Raw genomic sequence first — 24,825 nt, forward strand, 5'->3', positions numbered from 1 at the left:
TGTTATCCAAGACCTCTCAAAAATGATGGAGAGTGGTTCGGCAATGGCATTCGCCAGCTCCCTCAGCACACGTGGATGCACCCCATCAGAAAAGTGGGACTCATGCTCTGGAGCATGGTTGACACAACAGTATGTTTTGGCAGTAATGCTCATCCTAAATGGTCTGTATCAACAAGAAGTAAGCCTTTGCCTTAAAAGAGCTTTCCTAACTGTGTGCCTGTTAAGAAAGATATGTTTAATACCTGCTTAAGAAAGATATGCCTCTGTTATAGAATAAACCTGTCTACTTCAGATGCACCTATTTCAAATCTATGCCAAGGTGTAACTTTCAGCATGTGCAACTTAATGCATAATGGGTCACTTCTTGTGACAACCTGAAATGTTGCCTCAGCAAGTAATCCAAGGCTGTTCTCAGCATTAGTGAAAACTTGTTTTTTTGCTCCTAATGAACGCTTTAAAATTGAGAACCTTTTTCAGCAATTCTCTCTGTGCTAGGTTAGGTATGAGATCAGCCAAACGTTCCAGTCTAGAGGCCTGGATATGAAATGCCTTTTTTTTTTAAGGACCTGTGCTCTGACAGACATGCTTCTTAGAAAAGCTTGCTGTGAACAAACCCTTGCCTAATAGTCTAATAGTTGCACAAATATCCTGGGTAAGGACCTCTAAACCAAAACTAGACTAATGCTATAATACTGCTTAATAACTGACTTCAAGCTGGCAGCATGAGGCGTATTCTAAACAATCTTGAAAAATGCAATGAAATACACCTTTATCTACTAAAGAATATCATTAAACTCTCAAACTCTTGTTGTCTCATGAGAAACTGTATTCTCCAGTGGAAACTGGATTTTCAGCAATCTTAGAATTTCACTTTGCTTTGGGAGGAAGAATCAAGTAAGCAGGACCTTATGTTGGTTGTGCTTCCCTTTATTGGTAGAACTTGGAACTGATGGTTCATTTCAATAGTAGTCTGTTGTAGTTTCTTTTAAAAAGGAACATTAGAGAACAGTGCAGTCAGTTCTGAATCTAAGCAGTTTGCTGTTTGATAAAGGTCCTGTGAAAACTGCTTTTGTAGTTCTAAGTAATAGGATGTATGAACTAAACAGTACTAGCTCTGATTAGAAGAAAACATTTCTTGTCTGTTGTTGAGGAATGGCTTAGGGTGTGGTATTTTGCCTGATGCATGAATTGTAGTTCCTCAAATGCGATGCCAATACATTACACCATAGATGCAGTGACATCTACAGTGAGACTGTGATTATGAACTTTGTGTCATGATCTTCCTCTGGCTAACACAAGAGGTGGTGAAACTGGGAAACATAGAAGCTGACTTTGGTCATCCATGGTCTGTTTAACATTTGAAATAAAACAAGCAGTCATGCATTTATTTTTTTCTGGACAGAGATGTGTTTAAGTGATTGGTTCATTTCCTATAGATTAGGCACTGGTGTGAGGGCAAGTGTACTCTTGAATTTCTGATGTATGAGTGTTTAGAGGTAAGCCAGTCATTAATTTGTTCTGGGCCACGTTCAGTGTATGTTTCTGCATACAGTCAAAGGAGTGGCAAGAACTGCATTACACATAGCTTTTCTAAAACAAGTTAGACTTGTTTTTGTGTTTAAAATGTTTTTGTCTCTGGTGCACTGCTACTATGCTAGCTCCTTTTCAGGTCTGTGTGTGATATGACACACAAACCTATGTCCCTGCAGATGAAGCATGTCTTTCTAGTTTATACGTAAGTAGATGCTCTCTGTCTGTAGGGTACTTTGAAAACAAACAAAAAATCTTTAGCCTAGGAAGTGTCAATGACTGCACATGACTAGCCTTTCGACATCATCCATGATATCACAACACAAGCATAGATTTAAGTAGTCCAAAATCTCTTAACTCCTGACTCACAGCAACCACTTATAAAGAGGATTTTTAGTGATGTTTACTTGAAACTGTTTAATCAGCTGTACTGCTTGTTAAGAATCTGCTTGTGTCTGTCGTCTGAGTGGGTCTGCTTAGTACTTGCATAACTGCAATTTGTGCAACTTCAATTGATACAAAATGAGGTTATTTAATCTGCCACTATAAAATGGATTATGTTGAAATTATTCAGTTCTTTTAGGCTACAACTGACAGTATATGCAAGTGCTCATCTGCTGAGAAATGGTGGTATTATCATAAATGCCTGTTGCTAGGTCAGGAAACAACTCTTTCTGGACTCAGTTTTTATCTGGTACAAGTATTTTACTTATGAGACCACTCGTTTTGAAGTCATGCTGATCATGCCTAAAATATTTAGATTTTGAAAGCTCAGTTGAAGCATGGTTGGTTTCTAATACTAATTGGAAAATTATTAGTTGGAGATTAGGCTCTCAATGGTAACATAGCTAGAATGTTCCAAGTGAGATTGGAGTAAAATATCCCTAAAGACAAGTCCTGTCAAGAGAAAACAGTGTCAAAAGGCATTTTGTGGTACTTAAACTTGTTCTGTGCTATCTTCTGTAGATGAAGATAAATTTTTTGCCCAACACATTTATGGTAACGTAGGGAGAAATCTGATGTATTTCAGTGATGTCCAGGGAAGCCTTGTAGATCTCTCCCTTGTGGTGAAGCTCTCTTGAAGAGTTTACTAGGGCTCATGACAAAATTTTTAAGATGGATGAGAAGTTTGTTTCCTTCAGAATGTCATGTCCATCTGTGATGGAGAGTCTAACTTTCCTCATTGGTTTTCATAGGGTGAAGAGAATGCTCGAAGGTCCTCTCTCCTCAACAGTGATGAGCTGATAACTTGCTACTATGATGATGTGAGAACAGCCTATGATATCTTCCAAAGGGGACTACATGTATCCAGTAAGTTGAATTCACAATGCATTTTATCAACAATGTTAAGAGCTAAAGGTCTGAGCTCTTGAAATGCAATTGAGATTGGACAGGAGAGGGTGATGTCTACCTAGCAGTAAGATGAATACATTGAATGTGAGTTATCTAGAAGGCAAATCCAATTATGACCTCTTCTGAAAAACAGGGTTGTGTGAATAAAGCCTTGTTACCAATGTATCCTTCTCTGGCTTCCTTCCCTGCTTGTTTTCAACCTCCAAAAATAAAAACAAAACAGCGTTGCCTTCAGAAGGTATCTACAAAGAATTCACAGGATGTCAGCTTAATGCTGGTGAATGTGTAATTGGTGTAGTGTCAAGACAGAGACAGGGATTGCATTTTGTGTAACTTTTTAAATTATTGTTTTTAGATAATGGTCCATGTCTAGGTGTAAGAAAACCAAACCAGCCATATGAGTGGATCTCCTATAAAGAGGTAAGTAGTCTTTCTCACTTAATTCTAGAACTGCTTTTGTTTGCTGGGACTATTGGTGCAACATCCAGTTTCAAAAAGTCTTAATTACTTATGGGTGTTCTTAAATTGGCATCAAAGTATTGTGGAAAGATTTTTTTAGCTCTTAATTAAGTATCTTAAAACAATAGCCTCCAAAATAAATATGAGGTGAAGAACACCACCTCCTGCACTTAGTTTACTCAGTGTTTTATTCCTGAATGTTTTTGTCTTATCTTTGCAGCTTAGTGTCTTGCTGCTGAATTGCTTAGAATTTGGATGCTGCCTCTAAAGGGTTGTGGCTTTAAAATGGTATTCAGGGATACAGACTGGTACTAGTTTTCCGGTAGAAAGAGCCCTACCTACAAATGTTACCTGTGCTTTCTGGCTGCCTGTCTCTGTAGTGTTGAAGGACACATTATAGAGTGCTACTAAATGTACTTATACCTATAAGCACACTGCTGCTTTGTCATCACTAAAAATGTCTTTAAAAATATATCTTCGTGCTAAACTTCAACAGCTCTGCACTTTCAGGCTGTTCCTGACTTAGTAAGCTGATGTCTTTAAAATTTGCATTAGCTTTATGTAGTGCATACTGCTAGGGTCACTTAAAAACCTTCAGTAGATAGCAGAGGTGACTTCCCAAGGTGATTTTGCTGGGCATCTGTTTGGTACAGCTTCATCAGCAAAGCATTTTTGGTTGAGGCAAATGACTAATGTGGATTCAGGTAATATGCTGCATGTTGGATGTAAGTGTAGTGTCTATGTTCAGTTTATAGTAATGTTACTTCAGTCTTTAGTTTCTTCAAAATTAGAGAACGTCCAAAATACTCTAGAAAGCCACTGTCTACTTCATGTCAGTTATTGTCCTTCTTGTAAGACTTAAGGGGAGAAAAGTTTATGGGTATTGTTGGAGCTTGTCTCAACTTTTCATTTGGCTTCTCTTCATTTCTCCCCCAGGTTTCAGACAGAGCAGAGTATGTGGGCTCTGCATTACTTCACCGAGGCTTCAAACCATCTCACAGCCAGTACATAGGCGTCTTTGCACAAAACAGACCTGAGGTAATTGACAGAGTTTCTATTAGTGATCTAGCTGTTATTTGAAATGGCCTACCCTTCTAAGTCTAATTATTGGCAGTGTACTGAGCTTCTGTACTAAGAGTGCTCTTGGAGTTGGGGCTAAAGGCTGAGCCATTATTGTAGACCCATAGATGTAGCATCTTTAACTAAGAATTGAAATGGATAACTGACACAATTATTAATGTCTTATATTCTCTTATGGTCTTGGAGCTGTATGCAGGAGATTAGAAATCATTAAGAAATCCAAATGAACTTAACTCTCTACTTCTCCCCTCAGTTGATAGAGAAGATATTTAATAGGAAGTCAGTACTGTACTTATTTGATTTAATGTTTATCACAATTTGCCTTCTCTTAAAATGGCATTGCAGTACTAAGTAACTGAAAGAGGTTGGAAGTCACAAGGTGTTTCATCCTTTAATGATGAAATGTTTGCACAAAGTTTTGTCATCTTCATCTTGTTTTCTGTGGAAGAGGTCCTGAACATTAAGATTTTGGATTAGAAAACTAAGAAAGGCAAAAATAGAGAATTTTTTGAAACTCAAGGAGACAGACTAGAAGTAGTACAACTAAAGATCATTTAGCAAAGCCAAATCTCACAAGCCTGAGACAACTAAGGGGATGTTTAGATTGATTTATTAGTATCTATCATTGTAATCTGGCAGTGATTCTAGATTGCTGTTCTTAAAAATAGTATGGATTGATGCATGTTTGTTTATTCTTAAAACTTAATCATTGAACTGATAAGACTGTATTTCTGTAACCTGTGTTTGTGATTAATAGTGAGCTAGTACTTGCTGTGGTAGGCTAACCAAACCTGTATCAAGATGGGAGGATAGTTGATAAATTTTGTCTAAAATATGTTGACTCTTTTCAATGAATACCAGCAACTGGATTAAGTTACTTAGGGCCACCTATAATGTTGCCATTCAAACAGTTATACAACACTTTAGATCTCTTCTGATGTTTTTTTCAGTTTGTCACTAAGCCATCCCTTCTGGCACTTAAAAACAAAACCCCCCCGGAACAAACAAAAATGCCAAAAACCATTATGACAAGTGATGTTGGTCCTTCCTCACAACTCCTTCTCTTAACTCCCACTACAAAAAAACAAACCTGTAGCCTTGTACGGACAAATAAATGCTTTTTCTGGATCTTAAATCTGGTACTTTGCTTGCATTTTCCTGCTGGAATACTGGTTCTAATTGCTACGGATTTTCCTCAGTAATAAACAAACAACTGTGTTGTCTCCAACTACGAATCTTATAGCTTATAGCATTAAGTGGGAATTTTCCTTCTAGGAAAAAAGTGTGGAGGAGAGAGCCAGATGTTAGTGTCACACTAGACACTTGGGTGCAAAGAGAAACGATATCTCTTTTTCACCACTACTACTTTTGACCTGAAAAATAAGTTCTCTGGTGGTTTGGTCAGTGGATTTTCTGAGTAAGGGCATGAAGGTGTGGTCTGCTTAAATATCACAAAAGCCAAATGTGCTTGAGTTGCATTGCTCTGGCAGACTTTGAGTTGAATCAGAAGTGAGCTGGAAATAATCGTTTAAACCAACAATTTTAAATCTGGGACTTCCCCTACTGAAAACTCCTGAACAAGTGTTGTGACATTCAAAATAGAGTCAGTAGTCCAGGTTACGTAAAGATTTTTGTCAGTGATTCATACTTTTCAGTTCCAGGAACGATTGCTGGGAAAATCCCCTGGAGTTGGGGAGTTGAAATCCTAGCATGTTACCTCCTTAAATATCACTAGAAAAATAAACCTGGATTATTAAAATCTACTTCCTGTTGTCCAGTTACTCAAAATGAATCTTTTCTGCAAGCAAGGAAATAGTGTTATAGATTGAGAATACAGCACAGTGAAACGTGCAGTTGCCCTTAAGAGAAGATCACATCCCTACCAGGGAAGAAATTGAAACTTGTAGCCTGCTTGGAGTTTGAGAGTGAGCTGAAGTGTTGAGGTTTAATAGTTCTATTTAAATATGCTTTTAACTTCAGGAGCTAAAAAGGAAGAAAAATGTCATGGTGGTCCAGAAAATAGGATGTTGGTTGTTGTCTTGACAGTTACAGCATGCACAAATGGTTGGAGGCTATAATGGGAAGCTTTAACTGTGTGTGGCTTCCAAAGTCTGTTGCTGTAGTAGACATATCTACAGCAAAAGAACTAAAATTGAAACTGCTGTACAGCTGCCCTCTCTGGTTAAATCTATTACAAAATCAACACCTATGATTGAATCATATAATGGCTTAGGTTGGAAGGAACCTTAAATATCTAGTTCCATGCCCCAGCTGTGGAAGATGGGGTTTTACCCCATCAGATCAAGGCTGAAAGCCTTGAACATATCTAGGGATGGGGCAGATAGATGCTGTCTAAGGAAAAAAGTGTTCAATAGACCCCATTATGGCTGGTGTAGAATGTGCCTGCTTAATCTTTAATGCAAATATAAGACATACCAGTAAGTTAGCTAGAATTGTACTAATTTTATCAGATATCCCATTATCTGTAATATATAGCATGTCTGGTCATCAACTGAGATGCAGGTAATGTACAGGTGAGAACATACTATGTGTGTAGGAACTTCAGAAGTCCTTATTGATTCACAAATGATAATATTAAGTTTTGAAGGCTTCAGTGGCTTCCTTGATAACCTGAAGACAGGAAACAGTATAGTATTCCTAATCACTTTCCTACTGCTAATAGGTAAATTAAAAGGTTAAATAATGTGTTAATTGTTCTGTTAAGACTACTTAAAATTGCTCTTAAAGACAGTTCAGTTTTTTTTTTTAGTGAGAGCTTGTCCAAATGGACTTTGTCCTAATAGCATAACATCATAATGCCACTGTGTCTTTCTTAAAAGTTTAGGTAAACAAAGTGACTTACATCTCTTTTTTTTTTTGCAGTGGGTTATCATTGAACAGAGTTGCTATACGTACTCCATGGTGGTGGTGCCACTCTATGATACGCTGGGAACCGAAGCGATTACTTACATTGTGAACAAAGGTAAGGCATTTCTAATAGCTCAGCAAATCAATGTATGATGGAGCTGACTTGGAACAAATCTGTAATTGCCTTCAGAGGTCTTCCATTACTGACTTTTGTAGTATGGATCTAGTTTGAACTTGTCATGCTGATAATGTTCTTCTCCTTCATCAGCTGACTTATCACTGGTTTTCTGCGACACACCTGAAAAGGCTAAACTTCTTCTAACTGCTGTAGAAAAGGGGGAAACTCCCATCCTCAGCACCATTGTGATCATGGAGCTTTTTGGCACAGATCTTGTAGAACGTGGCAAGAAGTGTGGAGTGGAAGTCTTCAGCATGAGGGAAATAGAGGTAAGTGTGCTCAATCTACTGCTTCAGTCTTCCATTTACTTGTGCAAGAATGAGTGTCTGCTAAACAGATCTCAGGACTGAGCAGAGTACATAGAATTAATTTCAAGATACTTAAATGCAAGAGACAGTTATACATAGTAGGAAAGTAACCTACTAGTGTTATTTCACAGTACTCAGTGTCAAAACATATATGTAAGATGATGGAAGAGCCTGTCCATGTGTAACATCAGATCTGAACATAAAGCCTTGCATGCATGGGTGGCGGAACTTGATGGTCTCTACAGGTCCCTTCCAACCTCTGCAATTCTGTGTGATTCTGTGATTAAGACTTAACTTATGCTATGACTAATACTCTAGTAGTACTAATTTCAAAGGGTTTGTGTAGGCTTTCATAATGTAATGGGGGAAAAAAGGCATCTTCTCCTGTACGGAGAATGTAGATGTTTCCTCAAGCAGGAGAATGGTAGTATTATATTCTGGGGTATGGTTATAGTAATGTAAGGGGGGTGTGACACTGAGGTTTTAGAAGTGGAAGCTGTCTTCCTTAGCTGCTTAATGTTCAAGTCTTAGTTTTTGTTTGTTCTTGCTATTTATTAAGCCTGGATCTCTTGTGCAATTCTGTTCTGTAATGTCATTATTTTAAAGTCTCAGCTGCAAATTGTATGAAATTCATCATACTGTGAAATTGTGAAACAGGGTTTAGCCTGATTACAACTAGAGTGCTAGTGAAGACTTAGCTCACTGGGACCTGAGTATCTCCAAATAATTGTACTTTGCTTCTGCAAGAGTGTCAGGAATTCTGGAGTGTTTTTTGTTGTTTTAAAGGGAGGGGAACCACAATTTGTCTGAACTTGTTCTTATGACAGTCTTAACTGCTAATAGAGCCACCTTCTGATAATGATGCATAACTGCCAGCGTGTCATCTTGTACTTGTACAGTGTCTTAACTAACTAACCTCAGCAAGGCAGGCTGAAAGATGTGATGCAGAGTAAGTGACTTAAAATACCATGGTTCACTGGGAAAAGGGTTGTATTATATGGGGGGGAACTGCATTAATAGGTTGGTATACTAAAATCAATTTTCTCCCTTGAGTTGAGCTCTAGTTTTAGTATAGGAGGATACTTCCCACTGAATCATCTAGCTACAGAAAAAACCTAGTGGTAAATACTTAATCTAGATGCTTAGGTAACTACTTTCAACTAACATGCTAAGATCTTTACCATGCTGTTATAAGAAAACAGGTTGGGGTTAATGTAGTAATAGGTATAAAAATGTGTAGAGATTTCAGCTGTGTATCAAAAGTAAATAATGGGTCTCAGTCAGACTGTAGGGAAGTATTGAGCTGCTGGTGGTGCTTGAAATGCAGATGCTGTTTTGAGTAGACAGCTATGTTGTCATAGTGGCAGTTTTTTTTTCTATAATGGCACTGTTTCAAATAAGGCAAGCTTACAGTTCAACTCTTTCCAAATCCTCTTTTTTCCTTAAACTTTGATGCATGTGGGTAATCTGGAGATCTAAAAACTACCCATGCACAAGGAAGGCTAGGGCTAATAAAGGAATGCATAATAATACTCTTGGGGATTTAGAATGTAAAGGCAGTCACCAAGTTAATGCATTTGCACTCTGAGGGCAAAACTATATTTAACAAGAGGTCTATTTGAAATTTACTTAAGCCCTTAAATATCAGTGTAAAAGGACTGTAAATCATCAATTCCCCTTCCTGGGGAAACCTCAGTCTTACTTGTCACAAGCAGTGATGTAACCTGCAAGGTGCTTACTGAGATGAATACTGCTTCACTTGTTCAGTGGCACAAATCTTCTGCATGAGATGTTGGATTTTGTCATTACACTGCTTGGCCTTGAGCCTCTCTCATGAATGGCTGCTGGCTTACTAGCTAGAAGGGGGTAGGGTGAATTCTATGAATTCTAGTTATTGTTGTATTTGTAGAACACTAACTCTCCTATATCCTTTACAGCCTTTGTTCTGCTTCTGTAAGTTTAAAAAAAAAAAAGCCTTAAGAGGCAGTCTAATGATAGAATTTTATGATATTTAGTAATGTAAGTTACCAATTTGGTCCTGTAAATTTAAAGCTCATGACTCCTGTGTCTCCCTTCTTTCCTTACTGTAGGAACTGGGAAAAGCACACAGACAAAAACCTATGGTAAGTATGCAATTAATTTAAACAACTGAATCTGAAGTTAGGGTGATTTGCTAGTTTAGTCCGTATAATGCTGTCTCCTGTAGCTCAAAAGTAACTCTATTTCAACATATATTTTAGAGTTTTATGCAAGTCTCCTTTTTTCCAGCAATCTTAACCATAGTAATACTTTCTTAATTCTTACAGCCTCCAAAGCCAGAAGATCTAGCAGTGATCTGTTTCACCAGTGGAACAACAGGTATACCTAATTACACTCTGCATGATTGATTAACTCAGGAAGCCCTCCTAGTTTGTTTTCCAAGACTTTGCTGCTGCAACCTTTTATTTTTTGGCAAGTAGCAGCTGGGGATATTTTATTATAAGTCTTCCTTCAGTTTTTCCTGATGATCAATACGGAGTTGCAATATTGTCAGACAGGAGTCTAACACTTCTGGGTTTGGAAATAGGTATTGAAGCTGTATTACTGTTAGGCTCTGACTCTAACTTAATCGTGTTTTTATAGTAGCAGGAATTCTGTAGCTTATATGCACTGTGCTCCCCCCAGCGAAAAACTGAAATGGAAAGCCAGCTGTTTAGATAACTCACAAACGTGAAGCATATGACATATCCAACACTGGTAGGGAGTGAAAAGGAAGAATACGATGGTGTTAGTTACACTTCTAAAGCAGATTAAGAGCAGAATTGTCTGAGGTCTTAATAGCTGCGTCTCCACAGAAATTTTGAAAAGCTGATCTAAGAAACTTATCTGTTTCTGGAGGATTTGTTCTCTTTATTGAGTACTTACATATGAACTTAATACATCAGTTGGTAATAGTTCTCTTAAACACGTTAGTTCTGTCTTTTCTTTAATGCCCAGGATGGAACTGATTGAAATGCTATTAACTTAATTTTACCTCTGCTTGGTAACTTAAAGGATCTGAGAAATTCACTGTTGCATACTGATGTGCTTCTTCTTTAGGAAACCCCAAGGGAGCTATGATCACTCATAAAAACATAGTCAGCAATTCTTCAGCTTTTCTGAAAACTACGGAGGTAAACTGCAAAGTTAACATTGTGGGCTTACTTGCATGGAGGGGAGCAACACTAAAATTTCAATAACTTCAGTCATAACATGTAGTAAGATTGAATTGAAAATGTAACTTGTCAGCACTTAGTCCATGCTGGTTCAGAAGTCAATGTTTACCTAAGACTTCTTTCTTTTACTTCATAGGGTATGTGAGAAGCTGTGTAATGTAATTCATGTTAAACCTAAATTTTTTTTTTAATTCCCCATGCAGAAATTAATAAATCTATAAGGCTTGAATAGTTTTAGTTGCATGGATCTTAGTTTTTTCTTCAGTAAGCTCCTCCTTAGTTTCTTATGCATGTAATAACTTCTTGTGGACCAGAAACAGCAACTGAGTATTGCTCTTGAATTAATGCAGGTCTGCTAGTTCTTCTGGGGAATGTTCATCCCTTCCCCAGCCACACTGAGCTGATACTGTGTTAGTAACTATTGGTCCAGCGCAGCTGGAGAACTCACAATCTGCTTCTAGTTGTGTAGATGTAGCAGAAGTTGGGCCAAAGGGTAGCTCTTGGACTGTTCCTCTTGGATGTTCATCAGTATGGGAAAAAGTCTAGAATAGTGTAATAGCACTGCTGCCAGAGCCCATTTTCTTTAGTTAGAAGTGGGCTGGTGTCTTCAGCTGTGATTGCTGGCATGTTGTTACATGCTGTTTTCTTCATGGGGAAACTATGGGCAGAGGACTGTATTTAGACCCCCCCCCCAGTGGCAAAGTTCTTCTTTACTTTGGATGTTGTAGGCCAGGAACATGGGGGGAAAAGCAGATTTCTCATGCAGAAGTTGTGGCGTATCTACTTTGCGTACACTGCATATATAATTAATTCTAAATTAAGCAACTGCTCTCATGTTTAGATCATGTGAGGTACTTCTGGTATTAGCCTTATGGCTTATAAACTGGACAAATGAACTTTGTGACCTACAGTGAACATATTTTCTTTTTTATACCCAAGGACAAACCACTTTAATCTTCATACCATCCTCTGTAGTGTGTATAATGGAACTTTATGTAGCTTCTCTTAGAACTTGTTTCTGTTCATAATCATATGTATATTGTGAAAATCTGAGCAGTTATTGTATCTAGATGTAACAATTACAGCAATGACTTCTAGTACATATAGCCTCTTTAATGAATGAGGGACAGTGAAGTTCTATTTTAAACAAAACTGTAGTGAGGGCTGTGCTCTAGAGTTCAAAGTGCCTGGTTTCATTGTTTAGCTTAACAAAAATAATTCTATTTTGCTAAACACTTTCGCTTTCAGAAAACATTCATACCTACCCCTGAAGATGTTCTGATATCATTCCTGCCCTTGGCTCATATGTTCGAGAGAATTGTGGAGGTAGGCATGTTTGTTTCACAGAACTATCAAGAAGCTTATGTTTTCTTACAGAGATCTGTGATAAACAGCACTTGTTTTTGCATTTTACACATGTGAAAACTTGAGGTAAAGTTTGGAAAACATCTCAAAAATTAATTTTAGAGCTAGTGTTAGAGAGAAACTGGTTTACTAGAACAGGAGACGAGCCCTCCATATGCTTACTGCCTAGAAATTCCTTCTAATATAATCAATGCAGCACTAGAATTTGATCTGCAAAAGGTATATAAATATTAATTGTATAATGTGGTGGTCTACTGTCTTAACCGACTTTAAAATTAGTTTTGTCTAAGCTTACTACTGCTTCCAATAAACTTGAATGAGAAGAGAGGCATTTCGTTTCAGTTGAGTTTTCTTCTGGGAAATGAAAATAGTATTTGTCACTAAATGGCACTGAAAGCCAAAGTTTTCTTGAATAGTTTTTCTTGCCTGTAAGGCAAAACCTGGAGTTTCACTTCTGGGGCAGAGGGGGTTCAAGGCTGTCTCAATGCTAGCAATTTTAGTCATAGGTTGAAAGATTGTTACTAAGCAATATGCAACTGGAATAAGGTTCCTCAAATATGTTGTGTGTAATAGAGGCACACATGTTTAATCATAAACAGTAATGGTTCTACTTCAAGTTCAATTAACCTAGCTCCCTTAGATGAAATAGCAAACACGCATGTTGAAGCTGATTATTCCCTTTCATAAACTGGGAAATAAATGTCCTCCATGCAAATGTGAGAAGATGAATAGGAATAGAAATCTTTCCACAATTTCACATAGGAGCCCTGGGCTTTGTACTGAAAGGCTTTGATCTATATATGTATGTTTTTGTGAAGACTGGGAATGGATGTAACCTAATCAAAGTTATGGAAAACTCAGCAATGATGGCGGAGTAGCAGAGTCCCAGGCTGCAGCAAGTGAGGATAAGCCCAAGTGCAGCAGCTGTGGATGCAGAAACAAAAGAAAAAAGCTGCTTACCTTTAGAAGGCTTCAAGGAGGCATGGATTTCCAGCAAGATAGCCTCGCCTCTACTGCTAGCCCTTAAATGAGGTCTGGGAAGGGGTGGATCCTGGCTCTACCCCTTCCACTCACTCAGGTACCTTGCATGCACTTGAGCTACCCTGGGTTGGCCCTGCCTTCCACCAGGTGCTCAGTCTCTGTCTGAGAATGTGACTTACCATTTCACCTTACCATTTCACTATGTAGGTGTAGTGGGTGGAGCTTCTAGACTATCAGACAGCATAGAACACTGCAGGATTAAGTCTGCCTCCATGGATGCAAGTCTAAAATGATGCAGAAATAAGAAGTGGCTCTGCTTACATTTTTCAACAAATGTAATCTTGATCACCTAATGACAAACCCTGTTCACATCCTTGTTGTGAAACAAAGGAAACCTAGAGTGCAAGAGAATACTAGGCAAGCAGCACACTGCAGGAATCTGACTTTAATGCAGGATTTTCTAGTACAAATAAAGGCAAAAATTTCTAGTATATTTTTTGAATAAGCTTGTTAGATAATGCTTTGAATCTTCTGCTACCTCCGAGTTCCTGGCACTAACTTATTTGGCCAACTTCTTTTTGGGTTAGGGGCTCTTGTGCAGTATTTGTTTCTATCTCCAAGTCTTTGGTCCGTGTGCAACAGATGTCTTGCCATTTATCTTTCCAGTCTCATTTAATAGTCAGAGAATGCTGCAAGACTTGTCCACATCATTGGATTCTGCACAGTCCACTCCCAATTTAAAAGAAAAAGTACTACATGTATAGTTAGGATGCATCATACGTATTGTACATTTTCAGGCATCTTACTTTTCTCTAACAGTGTGTAGTTTTGTGCCATGGAGCTCGGATAGGATTCTTTCAAGGGGATATCAGACTACTTATGGATGACCTAAAAACACTACAGCCAACTGTATTTCCAGTAGTACCACGACTGTTGAACAGAATGTTTGACAAGGTAAGTTTAAAGCTGAGTCTAGAGCTGTTCAGGGTTTTGAGGGGCTTTCTGAAGTCTGTGCTGACATAGCAGAAGTAATTGTTGTGTTCTGGGATGCCACTGAACTACTGTGTTTTTCTAAAAGAGCAGAAAGTACAGGGAGTAGTGCTGAATGTATTAAAGCATTTTCAGGCAGCCAGCACTGGCATAGAACAGTATGACTAGGAGACTTGGTTCTCTCTAGCTTTATTAAGGGCTCACTGTTTTGCTTTGAGCAAGCTGAAGTCCAGTCTACACTGTGAACTTGAGGCTTAGCATCTGCATGCTGCATTTCTAGTAGCTGACTCATGGAAGGGGACTTGCAAATCAAGGTCAGGTGTCTGCTATGTTTGCATGGACACGTACAAGTTTCCTACATAGCAGCCAGCAATTTCTAGTGAGGAACTACAAACCAGCCAGTCTGAAATGCTGGAGAGATGGTGTGTCAAGAAACCCATTCTCTCCTATGCTTGCTACTTGCCTTCTCAGTCTTCCCATCTTCTGCAATGGGAATTCAGAAGTAGGGTCTTTCTTGGCCCTTTATATGGAAGATTTTAAATGATCCTTTCTATATACAGATAGTTGATATCTCAGGGTATGGGCAGAGGAGCTGAAGTATACAAGTAGTCTGTGGCTGCCAAATAAATGGCAGACCTGTCAGCTGTCTTTTTCATGAGACTAGAAGAACAGCAAGTAATGCAGCACCTCTGTTTACCCCAAGAACAAATAGCACAACTCTGATCCCTTTGAAAGGGTAGGAAATCCCAAGACCACTTGCAGGCAGTGTTTAGAACTCTGCCCCTCGTTCTGCTCCAGTGTTCTCTATTGGAATTCTAGAAACAGGGATAAGGCTTGGGTCTCCCTTCTCCTTTCCCTATGTTCTCTTGTTGTCCCTGGTGCTATGATAGTTTCATACTCTCTTCTTTGGCACATTTTTGACCTCTCACAGCCCTATAATAGCCTGGCGTATAAAGTTAAAGTGGAAAATTAAGGTGGGAAGCCCCTAATTCTGAAGGGCTGCTGGGTCTGTCTTTAACTGAATATGCTAATATTGGTCTGGTGTTAACTCTGCTCTTTAGCTTTCTGGAAACAACCAGTCTTTAAAAAGATCTAAAAAGGGAACTTATATATGCAAGATAAATTGCTATTAGGATTTCTGAAGAGATTTGCCTCTTAGAAAACTCCAGGTTTTATTGAGGTGTGTATGTACTTTAGAACATAACAGGGATTATGCTTAACTGGCATTTCAACCAAGCTAGAATAAAAACTGATGGTTTTGCTTGCTGGTATATTAAAATATGTTTTCAATGAATTAACTTATTCATGAGAATGTTGTGTGCAGTTGACTGGGAAGAGAATTCAGTGCCAATTTAAATGAACACAAAAGGTAAACAGGCCAAGTCACAAATATCAAAATTACTACCCTTACTAATAAGTTGTCTAATTGCTTGTTTTTTTTTTTACTGAGTCCTTATACATGCTACTATAAGGAGAAAAGAAGTCTCAAGACTATTGCACTCTAATGCTGTATAATCTTTTAAATAGATTTTTGGACAGGCAGATACATCATTGAAGAAGTGGATGCTGGATTTTGCTTCCAAGAGAAAAGAAGCAGAACTCAGAAGTGGTATAATTAGAAACAACAGTTTCTGGGATAAAGTTATCTTCCGAAAAATACAGGTATACTTGGAAGTCTAGATCCCTATATTATGGATATTGAACCTTTTTTTACTGTTGCATCTATGTATTCATTTTTATCTTGAAAAAAAACTCCAAATGTGCCTGCTTTCATACAGAACAGCAGTGTGATGTGCTCAATACTGGGGTCTGAAGCATCATCGTTTACCTCATCTACTTTGTAGTTTATAGGTATCACTTTGCAATTGCTGAATTTGATATGGATGGTTACATTGTGATGTGATATGGCTTTCCCTCACTCATTAAAGACTATCTGGCTTCTCAGAGTAAAATTGAACTCTTGTTCCATTCTTCTTGCTCTTATTGTATCAGATAACTGCATTTAGGGGAGTTACTCTAAGAGTCTGGTGCTTCCTTCTTTAAGAGTGAACACCCTCCTTTGAAGGAGAAATGCTGAATGTTAGTACTATATGTAGCCCCTACTGTTTTCTCACTGTAGGTCACTATTAAGTATGCCTGGTATTGTATCTGGTGCTCTCTTGCAATGGCCCAAACTCTGGTTGTACAACACCCCCCTGTGGCTGCTTTTATAGCATTTAGAATGTATGAGAAACTAATAGAAGGCAGGCTAAAAGTAAAAACCCTCACTGCAGAGCCATAATTCTTATCAGCTTCTGGCTGAGTCTGCAATACAGTGACACCATAGCATAGCCTTTGTAGATGTTATGTATTTGAGAAGCCATTAAAGAAACTGAAGCATTTCTAAATTTTAGACCCTAACATTTGTGGGTGGCACTTGTAGGTGGTTAGCAGCTGGGGGTGCAATGTAAAAAGCCTCTAGAAATATCTCTAAAATGCTTTTGGTGTCTGCAGTATCTTGTATCTGTTGTAGGCAAGTTTGGGAGGAAAAGTACGGCTAATGGTCACAGGAGCAGCGCCTGTATCTGCAAGTGTACTGACCTTCCTGAGAACAGCTCTTGGCTGTCAGGTGAGTTTCCTAGCCTTAATCGAAAACCATAATGCTTTTAAGTGCCTGATTAAAGTCTTAATATAAGAGCGCTTCTAGTGATCTGATTATAGGTAGCTTTCTAGCATTCTTGGAAGCTGTAAAAGTACGTGCTGTCTTCTAGAGATTCTCATATCTCTGAGACTTCTGTATTCATCTCAAAGTTTTATGATAACTGAAATATTAACATCTAAACTAAAGGGGAGAAAAAGATTCATGGGATGCTGTAATCAGTAATGAATGTTCTTGGATTAAGTTTCTGGGTCTTGCTATCCTTACAGAAGTATTCACAACAGGACCATCTCTGTACATGGCAGGGAAGTTAAAACTAGATTATCTTCATGGTCCGTTCCAACCTAAGCCATTCTATGATTCTATTGTAGAGGATCTTTTCAACATCATGTAGTATTGTTGCTTTAAAGATGAGACTGGGTAGAATTAGATTGCTCAATTGCATTTCTCTTCAAAGCCTCTTCCAAGTATGTGCTCTTCTGAAGTTAAATCTGAAGAGGTTAAGTCTAACAATGGCACAGGATGGAATAAATGTGAAATAAATTTCAGGGGTAGAAAACATTGAAATACTAAAAATTGAGGCTTCTGTGAGCTGGATTTCTTCAGTAGTGTGCTAGTATAGCAATGTTGTGCACAGAAAAGGACTTATATCTTGTATACAGTAACAACAGAGCTGTGATGAGATATAGGGATCTTATTTCTGGCTTTCTTGAGCAAACTTGTCCTTAAATAATATGAAGTCATTTCTAGTGCCTTTATTCTTAGTCTCTTCCTGTTGCACTCTGTCACTTTCAGTTCTGATCTATGCAGGTGTCACACATGGCATGTGAAATACTGTGAAATACTGAGTAAGTACTGGAACTGAGGGTGGACTATTATTACTTAAGTGTGTATTGAAAATAAAACTTCTTAATATGGCAGTATTCTTTAGCATAATCCTCAGTATATTCTAAACTCAAATTTAATCTGGTTTAGGAAGAAAGCAAAATACTTATTTTAACGAAGAAACTATAGTGGAAAGTAAGAATTATGAGTAAGTGTTGGTTTTCCTTCCTAGTTCTATGAAGGATATGGACAGACTGAATGCACAGCTGGATGCTCACTGTCAATGCCTGGTGACTGGACAGCAGGTACAGTGTCTAATGGTCTACCTGCCTGTTAAAGTTCTGATTGCTATAGAAGCCAAACTACATGATTTTTATCTATGATACACCTGTTGTGAAGAGCAAGACTAGCTTCCAAGTAATGTAAGAAAATGCTGAAAGGCTCTTATGGAGTTATTACTCTTAAATAGTTAGGAATGTTCAGTAATTCTTTTAACTTTATAAAGACTTTGCACTTTTGAGTTGAAATAGATGTAGGAGAGAAGAGATTGTAGTATTAATTTCTAGTCTTGTAGAATAGAAATCTGTTCATAAACACTGGAAACTAGAATGATGCTTTCTAGTGTTGGAACAATCTCTATTTGTTATGTTTTACTTCTAGCTCACAATCCATTATAGTCCTGATAATTAAAACTTACTATAATAGTTTTGCTAATTTAAAATGTCCACAGTCTGGTTATACTATAAACATAGTGAGCCTGGCTACACAGTTCAGTTTATAATGTTCTGGGAGTATCTGAGAATTTTATGTTTTAAACCCAACAAATTACACCAACACCAGTACAGTAATAGTTTAATGTGTTACCAGAAATTTTCTTCTTTTATTACTTTAGTATATAGACAGCTTATAACTTGTAGAATCTGACTAAAAATCCATTCAGGCTTTTAAAGAATTCCTGTTAAATAGGTCACGTTGGAGCACCGATGGCATGTAATATCATAAAGCTTGTTGATGTACAAGAGATGAATTACTTGGCTGCCAAAGGAGAGGGTGAGGTGAGTAACTTCAGAATGTCAAGATTTCTTGGAAAAGAAAAGGGAAAATTGCCTGAGCAAATAACTGATTTGCAGTCACAAATAACCAAGACAAACAAAAGGATTGTGCATTATTTGCTTGAGTAGAGATGAATCATTAGATCTTAATTCCCAGAAATGCTCAAGGGTTATCTTTTTGTTGGTAGAAGGGTATCTTTTGGCAAGTGGAGAACAGCATTAAGATTCTTTCCAGTTGTGTGTATGACCTAATTGCTAGCTTAAAAAGTATATCAGTTTTATCATATTAAATATGCTTTAAAAGTATATCAGTTTCTCTAACAATCATGTGTTTTCATAGTAAAAAAAGTATAAATTTAATGTTTTTCTTCTACTCACTATTAAATTTTGCTGAATTAGGAGTGAGTTTGGACTCAAATATGGTAGTCTCCTAAAATTAAGTATCATCTTATTCTTTAGATTCAAATTTCTTCAGTGCAAACTTCTTTGGATTTAGCAGAAGTGGTATAGTTTGTTGCACAGTATGGAAATTCATAGCTGTAAATTTCCTTTGCCTAAAACAGATCTTCCTAATTTGCTCTCCAGCTACTATCAATCAGCTGGATTCAGCACTTCTAGTCCTCCTTTCTGAGAATAAGATCTCAATGTCCTTACCCTGTCAGCCTTTCTCTTCACTTTAGTCAGTTATCCACATTCAAGAAAAACTTCTAAGTAGAATTCTGTATGTTTATATACAGATGAGGTCTTAGTACCAGTTAGAAGGATATATAGATAAATGATTTGCTGTCCCTACTGGGAGAAGCTATCACCAACTGCCAGATAATGATTGAAGGAGTCATGAAGTTTGATAAAGCAGCTTTCCACTTCTTTAGGATGTGTAGACGAGAACTCTACATATCTTTCCAGGTAATCTCTGTTTTATAGCAGAAGTGACTTAGTTTTTAAAACATGACCTTGGTTTGGTCGTGAATTTGGTACTGTCCCTGCAAGGTTCTCAGGGCCCCCACTAATGCTCTGACCTTCCTCAAACTGTTGACATCTTCTGTTCACTTGTGCAGTAGTTCAGTTTGCCAGTACACCTATTTTATGCCAGGATAAGCACTAAAAATGTTTGGGATGAGTTTTTTAATTAGTTTCTGAACTATATTAGTAACTTCCTCTAATCTGTGAATTAACGGGCATTAGTCAGTTCCTTGCCTATTTTACAATTGTACTAATTCTGTAGAGTAGTAGTTGACCTAGCATTTGTCTGTCACTATTAATATTTATTACTAATTTGGCCTTGATTTAGAACTGGATTCTCTAACTATTCCAGGGTTATTCTACAGTCCTGACAACTACTAATAATAACATAATATTATAATGTTGGCACTTTTCATAACTTCATAAGCATGTTTTAATCATCAAAATTCCCTACACCCAGTTATACCCTAGGATTACTTCTAAAGCTTTCTACTTGCAAAAGTATTTATTATACTTCATACCAATGGAAAATGTCTCAATCTGTGCCTGCCCCTGCACCAAAAAAAAAAAGCCCCTACAATAAAAAAAAAAACAGTTCAATTAATACTTCATTACTGTAGTGGTGATTTCTGAGAACTGTCAGAAAGTATTCCTTACAAAAAATGATTATTTTTCTTCATAGTAACATATGTCAACAAATGGCTGTCTTTCAGGTGTGTGTAAAAGGGCCAAATGTATTCCTTGGCTATTTGAAAGATCCTGAAAAAACAGCAGAAGCTCTGGACAAAGATGGCTGGCTTCATACAGGAGATATTGGGAAATGGCTACCAGTAAGTTAATGTATATAGCTGTAAGGTATTTCTGTGGCTATTAGCAGTAACTTAACAATTAAAAATATATATATTATTAATACAATGAATTAAAAAAACAAATACTTCTCCTTATGAGGAGAACTATTATGTTTGAAACAAATCTGTACATCTGGGGCTAAATATAATAATAAAAATATATTGTGAACCTGAGACTGTTTCTAGTTCAGGTTACATGGGTGCAGAGCTTGTTTTAACCTTAGTTTGACAGTGCTCTGGGTCTACCAGTATTCTCCTGTGGTGTCTGATAATAGCTTCCATCAATAAACTGTCTTGAATTGTGCACAGCATTTAAGGTCATGTTAAGATAAAACCTCAGCAGTATTGTTTCTGGTCCTTTCTTGAAAGCTTAATAAAAGGCACTTATTTCTGAAGTAAAAATAAGTAGAGGCAAATTCTTGTTATATACTTGAATTCTGGGGCATTATGTGATCTGTTGTGATGCATTGTGTGGACTTGTTATCACTTGAAGTGCCTGTTTTGAGTTGAAATTATTTTTGTCAACAGAATGGTACATTGAAGATCATTGACCGGAAAAAACACATATTTAAACTAGCCCAGGGAGAGTACATAGCACCAGAGAAGATAGAAAATGTGTATCTGAGAAGTGAAGCACTTGCTCAAGTGTTTGTCCATGGAGAGAGTTTGCAGGTAGGCATTCTTCTGGTAATTAAAAAAAAATAAATGCAAGGGGGAGATGGTAGAAAAGGGTTTTCCTTTCCTCCTTCCTCCCTACCCCTTGCTTTGAGGTTAGTCTTTACACTTCCCGTAGGATCATAGAATGGTTTGAGTTGGAAGGAACCTTTCAAGATGATATAGGCCACCCTTCCCTTTGCCATGGTGAGGGACATCTTTCACTAGACCAGACTGCCCAAAGCCCCATCCAACTTCACTTTGAACACTTCTAATGTTTGGGCATCCACAGCTTCTCTGGGCAACCTGTCCTAGTGTCTCCATTTAGTGTTGCACACTTCAGTTCTCAATCCACTTTGGATTCCACCCATTACAGAATATGCTTCTGGATCTGCTGGATCTGGTTTCAGACCAGGTAGTAGAACTGGATTAATTTAATTGGTTACTAAGCACTATATATAAGCTGTCAAAAGTGTACATGGAAACTTTAAGGAAAAAAGTGTCATTGTTAAAACTGCCACCCAAAACCAGGCAGAAAACTAGTAAGAAGACAAAAAAAAAAAAGCACTTAAATTTCTTTATAGGCCTTCTTAATAGCTGTTGTGGTACCTGATCCGGAAACTTTGTGCAAGTGGGCCAAGAAAAAAGGATTTGAAGGCTCATATGAAAAGTTATGCAAAAACAAGGTGAGTAAATAGTTAAGTAAACAGCTAGCTATTCTGCATCAACTTTTTGAGCTGTACAATGTATTCTTGTATCCACAGGATGTCAAGAAGCACATCCTAGAAGACATGGTGAGAATTGGTAAAGAATCTGGTTTGAAGTCATTTGAACAGGTAAGATGCTGATTAGACTTGAGCATCTAATTCTTTAAACAATCTCTAACAATATAGTCAGACTAAGAACTGGTTTTAATTTGCGTGTGGAAATATTTTAAAGTAGTAGGCTTTTTTATGGTGACTCTATTAAAAGTCTTGTGTATTCCAAAGAATGTAGCTTGGTTACTAGCTGTTTGTTTTGCAGGTTAAAGACATTATCGTGCACACAGAAATGTTTTCTATTGAGAATGGCCTGCTGACACCAACACTGAAGGCAAAGAGACCAGAACTACGAAAATATTTCCAGTCACAGATAGATGAACTCTATGCTAATACCAAAATGTAACAGTGGATTGAGTAAAGTGGCACATATTTGATGTCTGCTGTTGGTCGTCATATCTGTAATTTGACTACAGCGAATATAGGGAAGGAAACTGTGCAATCATAAACTTGTACAAAAATGGGATGGGTACTTGCCATAGGAACATTGAAGAAATGGAACACTGCCTTACTGTCAAGTTGTGTTGCATACTGTTTTTATGGTGACCTACAATTTCCAAAAAGAGCCTTAACTATAAATGGTAACTACATATAAGTTATTTAAGACTTCATTGGCCAAAAATGGGACTCTCCTTAAACAAGGAGCTAAGATTTTCTTATTGCCAGCATGTTTGCTGTCTGCAGTGTATCTTGCAGTTCTCAGTTTGAAAAAGAATTTGGCAGGTTTGAAAATGCCTCTAAGTATATTGCTGCCTCAGGAGGATTACTTAGTCTGTTGGGGGGAGGGGAGAGAAAACCCACCAACACACAACCTTACAGTTATATAGCTGATATTGCATCTTAACTGGTCCTAATGTTAACTGGGGTGAGGCAAGGGTTTCTTCCCTTCTATATCTACAGCCAGTTCTGAGGCTTACTTTTGTAAGGTAGAAGTCAGGACTCTGTACAAAGGAGACTGATTAATACAGGTTCAGGCTAAGCTTGCATTTGGTGACTCTGCACCAGAGGTGTAGATACAGTTAATTCAGCAAGTGTAGCCTTTGCTGCACTAACACAATTTCAGAGTAGTGCCTGTCCAGTTAGTGGGCAGATTCTAACTCTGGCAAGAACACTAGAGATCTAGAAATAAAAATGATCTAAGAGGCTGGGCTATGCTGACAGTCAGGTAAGTATTCCACCTGTACTAGTCATTTGTTTCCCCATGAATGAATGTGGATTTAAAATGTGTTTTTAAAAAAGTGCTAGGTCCTCTAAGCAGAACGGCTTCTGACATAACCTCCATTTTCTGTGCTTTGTGTATGAGCCACTGAGTATTCTTCATGGAATAGCAAAATAGGTCAGGTAGAATGTTTTCTGCCTGATGCTTTGCAGTAATTCGAAGCATTCAGATGTGCCAATGAATAGTGTTGGCACTGAATGGGTATTTGTTCAGGGATAAGAAACAAACTCCCAAATAAACTACAGAACTATTTACCTTTTGTTTCAGAAATCAGCAGAAATAAGCCTTATGACAACATAAGTCTTTTGCTATCCTTAACAGAGTTGGTTTTGCATTAGAACTCATTACTGTTTTTTGAAAACATGGATATATGTAAGATACAAGCACAACAAGGTTTGCACTAAGATTTGTGTGATTGTAATGCACTACTCTGTAGCATAATTTCATACCTGTGTGCAATTAAGGTACACAAATCCAAGTCAACTGTTAGAGCAGTAGTTTGTTACATTGGAATTCAAATGTTTGCTTAGTGTTGGCTATTTCTATGTTTTATAAAACCAAAACAATTTTCAAAACCAATGAAGGAAACCAAAATAAATACTTCTGCATTTCAACTCAGTGAAGTGTTTCTTTAATCAAGTGGAGATGTTGCTGACTGACAAGCTAAGGTGCAACTTGATAATTCTGATGAGCTGTAAAACTTTGTTACTACAACCATACTTGACATACTACAAGATAAATGCTGTCTGTAAATGCTTTGTTTGGAAGGTTAATCTGCTTTGATCTGGTATTTATGTGCAAGTTCTTGACCAATGTCTGTAAGAAAGATATTATGTAACTTGCCCCATCAGTATTCCTTTATTTTTTTTTTTGCCATCAGTATAGTCTTTGGCACATGATGCACTTAGCACTGTAATTTAAGTGAAATCTGTAGCTTTACCAGTCTTGTACTACTTCTGGGTGGTTGGTATCATTGTTCCCTTGTGTGTATTTATCTCCACTTTCACTGTGCATATACTGTGTATCTAGCTTTAATCTGGGGAACAATTGGAAGTCTGGAGAAGAGGAGGCTCAGGGGAGACCTCATTGCACTCTACAACTTCCTGAAGGGAGGTTGGGGGGGAGAGGGGTTAGGCCTTTTCTCCCTGGCAACAAACAAGACCCGAGGAAATGGCCGCAAGTTGTATCAAGGAGGTTTGGGTTAGACACAAGGAAAAACCTTTTCTTTCAGAGTGGTCAGGCACTGGAATGGCCTGCCCAGAGAGATTGTGGAGTCACTGTCCCTGGAAGTGTTCAAGAGGCGTCTGGACAAGGAGCTGCAAGATATGCTTTAGTAGCTTGTGGTAGCAGTGGTAGTGAGAAGATGGTTGGACTAGATGATCCTATAGGTCTTTTCCAACCTTGTGATTCTATGATTCTGTGGAAAGAGTTAATGGGCAGACCACACAAACCATGGTAGATGAAGTGTCACCAAGATTATGTTTATAGCTGTTCCAATGCTA

General features: G+C 37.8%; 1 protein-coding gene across 2 annotated transcripts; it reads left to right on the top strand.

Annotated features, from left to right (window-relative positions):
- Positions 1-2,728: 2,728 nt before the first annotated feature.
- ACSL1 (acyl-CoA synthetase long chain family member 1) lies at positions 2,729-23,941 on the top strand. 2 transcript variants are annotated; one of them, XM_010709780.3, is made up of 19 exons: positions 2,729-2,841; positions 3,239-3,303; positions 4,279-4,380; positions 7,306-7,405; positions 7,559-7,737; positions 9,867-9,899; positions 10,083-10,134; positions 10,855-10,928; positions 12,219-12,296; positions 14,136-14,270; positions 15,834-15,968; positions 16,819-16,914; positions 18,002-18,074; positions 18,736-18,824; positions 20,498-20,614; positions 21,161-21,304; positions 21,871-21,972; positions 22,051-22,122; positions 22,310-23,941. In XM_010709780.3, exons 4-19 carry the CDS (start codon positions 7,342-7,344, stop codon positions 22,448-22,450), a joined length of 1,584 nt encoding a protein of 527 aa, XP_010708082.1. In that variant the 5' UTR covers positions 2,729-2,841; positions 3,239-3,303; positions 4,279-4,380; positions 7,306-7,341; the 3' UTR covers positions 22,451-23,941. The 2 variants fall into 2 exon arrangements, with proteins under 2 accessions (XP_010708082.1, XP_031408928.1); XM_031553068.1 differs by lacking the exons at positions 2,729-2,841; positions 3,239-3,303; positions 21,871-21,972 and having other exon boundaries at positions 4,291-4,380.
- Positions 23,942-24,825: the final 884 nt, after the last annotated feature.

The sequence above is a fragment of the Meleagris gallopavo genome, chromosome 4, assembly GCF_000146605.3.
Source record: "Meleagris gallopavo isolate NT-WF06-2002-E0010 breed Aviagen turkey brand Nicholas breeding stock chromosome 4, Turkey_5.1, whole genome shotgun sequence".
Lineage (NCBI taxonomy): Eukaryota > Metazoa > Chordata > Aves > Galliformes > Phasianidae > Meleagris > Meleagris gallopavo.

Bases quoted from the DNA above. Each gene is read 5' to 3' on its own strand.
- ACSL1 (XM_010709780.3), top strand. From the start codon at position 7,342: ATGGTGGTGGTGCCACTCTATGATACGCTGGGAACCGAAGCGATTACT. The intron at 10,135-10,854 runs GTATACCTAATT...CTTCTTCTTTAG, and splicing joins TTTCACCAGTGGAACAACAG to GAAACCCCAAGGGAGCTATG. The intron at 20,615-21,160 runs GTAAGTTAATGT...TTTTGTCAACAG, and splicing joins ATATTGGGAAATGGCTACCA to AATGGTACATTGAAGATCAT.